The sequence below is a fragment of the Marmota marmota genome, unplaced genomic scaffold (genome assembly GCF_001458135.2).
Source record: "Marmota marmota marmota unplaced genomic scaffold, marMar, whole genome shotgun sequence".
Lineage (NCBI taxonomy): Eukaryota > Metazoa > Chordata > Mammalia > Rodentia > Sciuridae > Marmota > Marmota marmota.
In genome coordinates this window covers 16,612,863-16,624,475 of record NW_026000241.1, presented here as the reverse complement: position 1 = coordinate 16,624,475, position 11,613 = coordinate 16,612,863, and the positions used below count along the sequence as shown (strand labels likewise).

At 37.5% G+C, this 11,613-nt stretch overlaps 1 protein-coding gene across 5 annotated transcripts in view; it reads right to left on the bottom strand.

The window, feature by feature from the left end:
* Positions 1 to 11,613, bottom strand: part of Trank1 (tetratricopeptide repeat and ankyrin repeat containing 1) — an 84,315-nt gene that overhangs the window by 59,185 nt on the left and 13,517 nt on the right. For 4 of the 5 annotated variants that reach the window (XM_015489519.2, XM_015489522.2, XM_015489520.2 and 1 more), the window contains exons 5-7: positions 10,946 to 11,029; positions 10,174 to 10,312; positions 8,184 to 8,315 (exon numbers count right to left, since the gene is read on the bottom strand). In XM_015489519.2, the coding sequence (XP_015345005.1) occupies positions 8,184 to 8,315; positions 10,174 to 10,312; positions 10,946 to 11,029 (355 nt within the window). The remainder of the gene's footprint in view (positions 1 to 8,183; positions 8,316 to 10,173; positions 10,313 to 10,945; positions 11,030 to 11,613) is intronic. The other variant, XM_015489521.2, reaches the window with a different exon arrangement.

Here is an 11,613-nt window from a genome sequence, read left to right as displayed (position 1 = left end):
ATCGTGGGGTACGGAGGGAGAGCATGGGAGGATTAGATGAATTCTAGATAGGGCTAAGGGGAGGGAGGGGAAAGGAGGGGGCATAGGGGTAGGAAAGATAGTGGAATGAGATGGACATCATTACCCTAAGTACATGTATGAAGACATGAATGATGTAACTCTACTTTGTGTACAACCAGAGATATGAAAAATTGTGCTCTATATGTGTAATATGAATTGTAATGCATTCTGTTGTTATATATATAACAAATTAAAATTTAAAAATTTAAATAAATAAATAGGCTACAATTGGACTGTCAAACAGCACTGAGTGAACAAACATCCACATTATGAATGTTCCAGAAAGATAAGAGAAGGAAAAGACACACAAAATATATTCAACAAAAAAAATTGCTTGAAAAGATACAGGTATACAGGTCCAAGAATCTCAAAGGACTCCCCCAATCCAAAAAAACAAAAAAGTCCTCTTTGAGGCACGTATATAATTAAACTGTCAAAAATAACAAAACAAAAAAGGAATTCTGAAAACAGCAAGAGAAAAGTATCAAGTCACTTATGAGGGCATCCCCATTAATCTAACAGCAATTTTCTCAACAGAATAGGACAGTATATGATAAGTCCTGAAAGAAAAACTAGCCAACCAAGAATACCATAACCAGCAAAGCTATCTATCACAAATGAGGAAGAAATAAAGACTTGCTAAGACAAGCAAACACTGGGGGAATTCATCACTATCAGATGGACACCACAAGAAAAATACTTAAGGTCTAGCATGTGCAAGGCCCTGGGTTCAATGGAAGGAAGGAAGGAAGGAAGGAAGGAAGGAAGGGAGGGAGGGAGGGAAGGAGGAAGGAAGAGAAAAGGAAAGGAAAGGAGGGAGGAAGGGGAGAGAAATGCCCTACATTAGAAGCAAAACAATGATAATGACCATAATGAAAACACATAGTAGAACAAAACTCAGTAGTACACAAAACTAAGATACACAAAAGAGAACAAGAAGAAAATCAAACCCTATCAATAAAAATCCCCCTAAACCACAAGATAAATGAGAAAAGCAGAATAAAAGAACAAAAGATATTGCTATGGTTTGGATCTAGGAATGTCCCCCTGAAAAGCTCATGTTTTAGGCAATGCAGTAATGTTCAGAGGTGAAAAGACTGGATTATGAGAGTTGTAATCTCTTCATTGGAGTAATCCACTTGATGGATTAATAATTTGATAGCCAGGCAGTAACTGTAGGCAGGTGGAGCAAGGCTGGAGTAAGTAGGTTACTGGATGTTCCTTAAGGACTATATCTTGTCCTTGGCTCCTTGAGTTCTCACTCTCTCTTCTGCTTCGTGGCTATCATGAACTAAGTAGCTCTCCTCTGCCATTTCCTCCTGTCATATTTCTACAACTATGCTATAGATTTAATGGACCAAATAGAAGTTTGCAGAACATTTCATTCAACAGCTGCAAAATACATTCTTCTTACCAGCACATGGAACATTTGCCATTTTTTAAGGCACAAAACAAGTCTCAACAAATTCAAAAATATAACATAATAGCATGTATCTTCTCTGAACATAAAGGAATAAAACTAGAAATCAAACAAGATTTATTCTCTGACCACATAGAAATAAAACCAGAAATCAAACAAGGCTATGGTTAAAGCTGAGAAGTAGAGCACTTGCCTAGGCATACACAAGGTCCTAGGTTTGATCCCTTGTAACATACACACACACACACACACACACACACACACAAGAGAAACTTAAGAAATTATAAAAATACATGAAAATTAAACAATATACTCTTAAATAGCTAGTGGGTCAAAGAAGAAAAAAAACAAAGCAAAATTATAAAAGTTCTTAAATGAAAATGAAAACACATATACCAAAATCTATGGGAGATAATAAAAGCAGTATAAACAGTTGATTTGATAGGAATTCCAAACACATTTAAAATAAAAAGAAAAACATAAAGATTAAAAAAAACTGATGATAAAACCCAAGGAACTAGAAAAGCAAGAAAAACCTAATTCAAAATTAGTAGATGGAAAGAAATAACAAAGAGTAGAAATAAGCAAAATAGAATAGAAACTAAAAAGATAAAGATCAACCAAATAAAGAGATGGTTTTTGAAAAGACAAACAAAAGCCAAAACTTTAACTAAACTAACCAAGAATAAAAGAGAAACAATTCAAATAAATAAAATCACAGATAAAAAAAAAGAGACATTATAACTGGTAACCACATATATACAAAGTATCATTAGGAACTATTACAAATAACTATATACCAATGAATTAGAAAACCTAAAATAAATGGATAAATTTCTGGACACACAAAACCCACTAAATCTGAACAATAAAGTCATAGAAAACATGAACAGACCAGTAAGGAGTAACTAAATTAAATTGGAATAAAGTCTCCCCCAAAAAATATCATAGCCTAACTCTGCAGTTCTTGCCTGTAATCCCAGTGGCTCAGGAGGCTGAGGCAGGAGGATTTCGAATTTAAAGCCAGCCTCAGCAAAAGAAAGGCACTAAGCAACTCAGTGAGACCCTGTCTCCAAGTAAAATATAAAATAAGGGTGGGGATGTGACCAGTACCAATAAATACATAAATAACATAAAAAAGCCCAGAACCAGAAGCTTCACTGCTGAATTTTACCAAACTTATAAAGAAAAAAAGTAACACCAATTCTTCTCAAACCATTCCAAAGCATTAAAAGGGAGAAAACCTTCCTAAAACCACTCTATGAGCTCAGCATTACCTTAATACCAAGATCAGAAAAGAACATAATAACAACAACAAAAAAAAAAAGAAAACTAGAAACAAATAGCCCCAATGAACATAGATGTAATAATTTTCAAAATACTAGCAAATCAAACTCAACAGCACATCAAAAAGATTACATACCAAGTGGGATTTATCCCAGGGATATAGTGATGGTTCTACATACATAAATCAATAAACATAATATAGCTCATCAAATCAATAAACATAATACAACACCATATTAAAAAGATGAAGATTTAAAAACCATACTCTCAAAAGACACAGAAAAAGACAATAAATTCAACATTCCTTCATGATAAAAAAAAAAAACCTTAAAACATTAGGAGTAGAAGGAATGTACCTCAACACAATAAGAGATAGCCTATACCATACTGAATAGAGAAAAGCTGAAGTAATTTCCTCTAAGATAACAAGCCAAGGATGCTCACTTTCACCATCAATTTAACACAGTACTAGAAGTCAAATTATCCCTGTTGGCAGATGACATGATTTTATATAGAGAAAAAAACTAAATATTTCACCACAAAGAAAAACTGATAAACTAATAAATAGATTCAGTATGGTTGCGGGATACAAAAATCAACATGTAAAAATAGGTAGCTTTTTTATACAAAAATAATGAAATTGCTTAGAAATACATCAAGAAAGAAATACCATTCACAGTAGCTACAAAAAAAATCTAGGAATAAATTTAACCAAGGAAATGAATGATATCTACAATGAAAATTACAAAACACTGATGAAGGAAATTCAAGAGGGCATTAAAAAATGAAAAGATATCTCATATTCACATATATCAGAAGAATTAATATTGTTAAAATGTCCATATTACAAAAAGTGATCTACAGATTCAATGCAATTCCTATAAAAACAGCAAAGACATTCATTGAGGAAATAGAAAAAAAAATCTTAAAGTTTGTGTGGAATCACTAAAAATCCCAAATAGCCAAAGCAATCCTGAGAAAAAAGAGCAAAGTTGTAACCATTACCACACCTAACATATTATAGCCTTGCTCAGCAGTACACACCTATAATCCCAGTAGGTCAGGAGGATGAGGCAGGAGGATCCTGAGTTCAAAGCTAGCTTTAGCAAAAGCAAGGCATTAAGCAATTCAGTGAGACCCTGTCTCTAAATAAAATACAAAATAGGGTTAGAGATGTGGCTCAGTGGTCAAGTGCACCTGTGTTCAATCCCTAGTACCTGCACCAAGAAAAAAAAAACATATAACAAAGCCATGGTAACTAAGACAACATAATACTGGCATAAAAACAGACTTAAGAAAGCAACAGAACAGAATAGAGAACACTGAAATATATCCATGTAATTACAACCAAATAATTTTCAACAAAATAAGCAAGAATATACGATGGAGAAAGGAAGTCTCATCAATAAATGGTGCTGAAGAAACTAGATATCCATATGCTTCCAAAAGAAACTAGATCACTATCTCTCACCATACAAAAAAAAATCAACTCAAAATGATCAAAGATTTAAATGTATGACCCAAAACTATGAAACTATTAAGTGAATACAGAGAAGAAACACTTTAGGACATTGGTCTTGGCAAAGATGTTTTTGGACATCACCACAATAGTATGGGACGTAAAGATAAAAATTGACAAATGGGATTAAATCAAAGCAAAAATCATCTGTACAGCTAAGGACACAATCAATAGAATAAAGACAGTAAACAGACAACCTACAGAATGGGAGAAAATATTTTAAAACTACTCTTCTAACAAAGGATTAACTTCCAGAATTTGCAAACTCAAACAGAAAAAAAAAAGTCCAACTAAAAAACCAGCAAATAGCCTGAATAAACATTTTTCAAAAAGTGATATTCAAATAGCCAACAAGTATATGAAATAATGTTCAAAATAACTAATCATCAGGAAAACATAAATCAAAGCCACATTGAAACATCTCACCCCAGTTGGGATGACTATTATAAAAAAGACAAAAAATAATAAGTGCTAGTAAGGATACAGATAAAGGAAAACACACACTGTTTTGAGGAGTATAAATTAGTGTACCTACTATGGAAAACAGTTTCAAGTTTCCTCAAAAATTTAGAAACAGAACTTCTATATGATCCAGCAATTCCACTACTGTAATTGCAATCAGTATGTCAAAGAGACATTTGCACCACCATGCTTACTACAGCATTTTTCACAATAAGCAAAGTATGGAATAAACCTAAGTTTCCATCCACAGAAGAATGAATAAAGAAAATGGATACACACACAATGGACTATTATTCAGTCACAAAAAGAATGAAATTCTATAATTTTCAGCAACAGGGATAGATCTGAAGGACATTATCTTAAGTAAAAAAAATGCAATCAGAGAAAAACAAATAATGCATGTTCTTATGTACAGATTGTGATAGTTAATTTTGGTTGTCAACTTGAGAAGATTAAGACATGCCTAGAGAACTAGTAAAGCATATTTCTGGGTGTGTTCATGAGGGTGTTTCCAGAAAAGATTGGTGTATGTGTCAGTGAACGCAGTGAGGAAGACCTGCCCCACATGTAGGCAGCACCATCAAATAAGCTAAGGGCTGGGGATATAGCTCAGTTGGTAGAGTCCTTGCCTCATATGTACAAATCCCTAGGTACAATACCCAGTACCACTAAATAAATAAATAAATAATAGCTGAGGGCTCAGATGAAACAAAAGAGCAGAAGAAGGGGAAACCAGCTCTTGTTCAAACTTTCCGTTTTAGAGTGTGTGTGTTTCTCTGATGCTGTCACCCACAGACATCAGAGTCCAGGCTCCTCAGTCTTTCAATACAGACTTGCACCAATGGCTCTCCATGGGGTTTTGGGGTCTTTGGCCTTAGACAGGGTCTATATCATTGGCCCCTCTCTTGTTCTAAAGCTTCCAGTTTCTTAGACTGATAAATTACTGATTTCTCTGGCTATCCACTTACTTTTCATCCTCTGATAATGTAAGCCAATCTAATAAAGTCCCTCTTATATAATATATATTATATTTGCATTAGACAGTGCTGATTATTGGATATGGAAAATGACAAACCCCAAAATAGTGTGGCCTGAGGAGAGGGGATGAAGGAGAAGGTAATATATTGATCCTTTCCCAATACATTCTTTCCCAGTGACAAGACAGGCTCCAGGAAGGAGATATCCATCAAGTCTGGAATGACAGTCTCTAAGAAGAGGCCAAAGCATTAATCCTTCCCCCAAAAAAATCCTTTTCCAGATACTGACTGCTGACCCCAGACCCTCCATCTGGCCCAGTAAAGACAAATCCCAGATATTGACCACTGACCCCAGACCCCCATCTTGCCCCCCAGTAAGAACAGATCTCAAATTCCTGAGTGCCCAAACTGACACACTCATTAATTAAAGTCACCTTTCAGTGTAACCTGCATAAGCATAAGCTCCCCCTTTGGCCAGTGGCTCATTTTCCACCAGGAAAGTGGGTCCATCAGAGGCATGACTTATTCCTGAATAAAGGCTTTTGCTGATATGATGAAGTTTGCATCCGGCCCAGTCCTTTTGTGCTAACATTTACTAAAACTAGAATGCTTGCCAATTTAGCACTAAAGTCATGACACATCTATAAAATACCCAAATGTTAGTCAAGCTACATGGATAATAGGAAACCTAGAAGTATGTTTCTTTGCAAAGTCCTTACTTGAAATGTTTTTTCTTGATGATTTGCAGGGCTGAAATATGTAAGAACAGCATAGTGATTGGTGGCATAGAATTTAACTATAAATAGGTTAATATTAGCTTTAGCACATGCTGGAGCCAGTACATACCATTCATAGTTCACAAGAGCCAACTGTCCAAAAATAATGCAAGCTAATTAATAACATTATAAAAAAACATATTAAAAACAATGTAGCTCCGTGGACAAAAAAAAAGGAATGATGTACTACTGATTCATGCTATAATATGGATGAACCTTGAAAATATGCTAGTAGAAAAAAGCCAGTCCCCAAAATCTACATATTATACAATTACACTGACATGAAATTTCTAGAAAAGGCAAATCCATAGAGACAGAAAGTAGATTAGATTAGTGGTTGCGTAGGACTGGAGGGGTAGGGGAAGTAGGGAATGACTGCTAATGGATATGGAGTTTCTTTGGGAGATAACAAAAATGTTCTGAAATTTACTGTGATGATGGCTGCACAACTCTGCAAATTTACTAAAAAGCATTACATTGTACACATTAAACAGGTGAATTATATAATCATGAATTATATTTTAATAAATCTCAAAAAAAAATCCATAGGGGCTGGAGGTATATCTCAGTTGGTAAAGTGCTTGCCTTGTATGCATAAAGCCCTGGGTTCAATCCCCAGAACCACCAAAAAAAAAAAGAAATCCAGAGGACACTCTTTCTCTGTTGTCCCACATATAGGTTCCTGGGTCCCAGTTCAGTGGGGAACCACATTAGAAAAACAAGACTCACCAGCTGCTCTGGAGACCTGACTAAAAGAGAATTTTTGAGACCTGCTGCAATTTCTGAGGACCCACCAAACTAGAGGCCACCAAAAGGAGTCATTTAGGCTATGTCTGCTCCACAGGTATGTTTAATTCTGATCAGCCATTTGAAAATCATGAGATATCACAGTTTTGTTTTTTTCAATTCACATTCCCAATGTTTCGTGCCATTACAAGATGACAGCCCAACCTGGTGCCCATGATCAGCTTCAGGCTGCAACGGCAGCAGACACAAGCTCCCCATAACTCCCTGTCACCTCCCTTCCACTGAGTCTGAGAGCCCATTACCTTTATGGAAAAAAATGTATCCTCCATCCAAAACAGAAAACAAAGACAGAGAAGCTTGAGAGTTTCAGGGAAAATGGGTGCCATCAGAGAGCTCTATGGGAGTGAACATCTTCTTGTTTCACAAAACTAAGTAAGTCCATGTCCAAAGAACCAGTTTTTCCCTATATGTACCAGCCTCTCTTCCATGTGGCCTGCCTGGCCCCAGTAAGTATGGAAGGCTACATATAGTTCCTGTGTTAAATTCTAAGTTCCAGGAAGGCAAGACCACATCTATTGTCTGGCTCAGAGTTAAACTCTGCAGCTAACACAAATCTGGCATAAAACAAAGCAACTTGTAACATGCAGTGTGAGGAGGAGGGGGACAAACACAGCCAAAGCCCATGTTCTTGGGTCATTCAAGCTTGCAGAAGCCACTTAAAGCCAAAAAATAAGTGATCCCAGCAATTCTTCCCCCTCACCCCACCCTCTTTTTACATACAGTCTATTATCCCAATCATGCTGAATTCAAGGGAAAGATTAGCCCTATGAGGCTGCCACAAGGTGGGAAGAGAAAAGGTGGTGGTGAGTTATGTGGGTTTTCTAAGCCTAAAACTACCAGGCCCACACCACCCCTCCAGCACAGCCCACACTTACGCTTGATGAGGTATCCTGGGGAGTGGGCAGCGACAACGTGCAGGACAGTGCAGCCATCCTCATCCTTCTGGTTAATTCGGCCTTTCCACTCAGGCTTGTGGTCCATTAACCACCTGAAAAGCTGGTTTTCCCCTAGAGGGAATTAAAATTGGTTATAGATGTTATTTTTTACTTACATAAAATCAGCAAAGCAAATCAATGTGTGCCACACTAAGGTAATAAATGGTAAATCCAACACGTTTCCACTCACCAGAAACAGGTGTGGGGAGACACAGGAATGTGTAAATGGAAAAGATGAATTACAGAAAGTTATTCATTTTAAGCTCAGGTCAGATTCCCTAAAAGCCTGAAACAGGGATTTTTATACATGTGATTTATTGAGGGAAAGTCGAGATTTTTATACACGTGATTTATCAAGGGAAAGACAGAGATCTCAGGAGAAAGACAGCAGGACAGGGTTAGGGAAGGAGCTAAGCAAGGAAATGGCCTTGGCTGCAGTTGGCTCCAGCCTGATCTCTCCAGCAGTTCTAGGGCATGAATTGTACTACAGCTCTGACCTACCCTCAAGGCCTGGGCTGACCTTTGTATTCCCTACTCAATCAGTCAAAAAGGAACAGAATGTCCCCAAGAAAGAAGGCAAGGTTGAGGGAGAACCTCCCTGGGAAGGGATGCCTAGGAGTAAAAAGCTCCTGGCCAAAGAAGCAACTGTGAGTTGTTATATGCCAACAAAGACAGCAGGTGGGGACAGGCATTGTTGTAAAGAGAATATGGAAAGGGCACCACTGGCCTCCATTTCAGTTATCAAGTTAGGATCTCTGATTAGATTGCCCTACTCCATCATTATCAACAGGAAATAGATTTTAAGTGTTTTCCTAGACTCCTTCTTTGTAGCTCCTGAGATCTAGGAAAGCCACATACCTCTGTCAACTCTGTGGATACCATTTGCACCATGTTAGAGTTGTCCTCTAAGAAACCAATCAGGGATAAACTTAAAGACTTCATTTTACCAATTCTGCCTATAACAGCAGGAGCTTACTTAAAGAGTAGACTAGTGGAGAGAAATGACATTATAACTAGGATAATTAACCAGGGAAACACTTTTCTGCATTCCAGTTACCTAATTTGAAACTGAGAACATTGGATTCAACTGCCTTTTTTTTTTTTTTTGTACTGGGGATTGAACCCAGGGGCACTTATGAAATAGATATGGCAAGACAAAAATTTGTCAAAAACAAAGATGGGGTCTAAGGCCTCAAACTTCTGGCCATCCCAACCACTCCCATTCCTGTGGAGACAAGTAGATGGGAACTTGTTTTCTTGACACCTTTTGGCTCTAAAATGGTTTGGGCAAATGTTCAATATTGATGCCCGGTATGTCTGGCAAAGAAAAACACGCTTCTGTCTAAAGTGTGAGTGAGTGTATGTGTCAATGATAGAATAAAAATATTTTTAAATTTAAATCTTATAACCAGATGGTGAAGCTTACAAAATTTTTTTTTTACAAAAATAGCAGTCTTCTAAAAGAACAGAACCCAACTGTATCAATAATAACCATGTTTCCCTTAGGATCTCATAGCTGAAGTTCCACAACACAGCAGCAGACCCTCTGGGCTACAGACAAAATAAATGTGGAGGGGAGAGGACCATCAAAACTGCCTTTGCCAGCAGGGAAAATCACAGCTCTCCCCAGAGTGCTGCCCAGAAGCATCTGTCTGTTCCAAGTCCTTTCCTTAGGTCCTAGGGATTCACCCTGTTGCCAGATCTGTCCAGGATCACAGAATCCTTTCAATTTAAATCTCTTATAGCTACTAGGTCCCAGGAGAAATGAAAATGACACCATTGTGCTGCTCCTTTAATTCATTTGAAATTTTAAATCATTTGGATAGTCTCCATTCAACTGGTTAAATTCTGATTTTATTTTGAGCTCAGCAGAGACCAAGGTCTAAGAGCTGGAGGGCAGCTTGGAGGGTGTAACTAGGAGAACACTCACTTGCTTGGATACAGAGTCGCATGAGCGCATGAAGAGGATATGGTCCTATCGTCTCAATACTTGCACCAATGGAGATGAGCCACTGGACTAACTTGGGCACCTGTTCCATTTTCTCATAAAGTCCAATGAAGACATATTTCTGGAAAACATTCAGACACACACACAGAGGAATAATCATAAGAATTATGGAAACTAAATACAACTATATTGTTATGGTTTGGATTTGGAATGTCCAGCAAAGGCTCATGTGCCAAAAAGCTTGGTCCCCAGATGGTGGCACTACAAAGATGTGGTAGAAACTTCAGGAGGTAGAGCCTAGTTGAAGAAGCAGATCATAAGGGGCATGCCTTTGAAGGAGATATTGGGACTGGGGCCCCATCCCCTTTCTCTCTGCTTTTCAGCGGCCATGAGGAGGTGAGCATCTTTGTTCTACCTTGTGCTCCCCACCATGATGTTCTACCTTACCACAGGTCCTAAAGCCGTACTGCCAGATGACCATGGACTGAAACCATGAGCCAAAATAAATCTTTCCTCCTTTTAAATTGTTAATCTCAGGTATTTTGTCACAGCAACAAAAAGCTAACACAAAAATATGTAATTTAAAATTCCTTTGCCCATAAAGTTTGGAATTAATAAAACCTGGATTTGCTGTAGTCCAAGTTTAAGATTATTATAAATAACAAATTTGTAGTGAGGCAGCTGAAAGGGAAGTCCCAAATACAAGGCTGAAGTGGCCTGAATTGAAACCATAAGTTTCAAGAAGTCACCTTACCTCAAAGAGACTTTTCAGTGACAACTCAGGGACATGAATATTTTCTGGTAGTCTGTCTTTTTTTGCTGACAACAGTAGAAATGACTGATAGGAGGGGGGAAAAAAGAAAAGGTTGGAGTAATAATGTTCTTCACATAGGTTATCAGAGCATAAAGATTATTTTAAGCCTTAAACAAACAAACAAAAAAACATGCTCTAGCTCTGTCCTTTTTTTGCTATTGCTAAGCTACCTACCAAGTTTTTCAGCCTAAGTATTGAGAATCAATGTCTTCCTGTTCTTGCTGAAGACTAAGTTCTCTCCATACTTCCTCAATGCCTGCTGAGGACAGGAGCAGCCCATGTCACACAGCATTGCACACAGACAGTATAGTGACAGCAGGGTAAAAAAGTAATTCCCTGCCAAGTTCTTAAAGTATGACCAGAAGACTTGAATCCTTCAGAAATATTACATCCTGATCAATTCTTTAACATACCAGTGTTTCATAAGCCCCAAGTATTTGGGGCCCATTAGACCCTATTGTGTGGTATGGTAGAACCAACTAGTGAGCTGATTATGCACATCTCTTCCTATCTTGGCTGTGATGAGAGTATTTACACTATGGAAATTGGCAAATACTACAAATCAGGTTTCTCTCTCTCTCTCTCTCTCTCTCTCTCTCTCTCTCTCT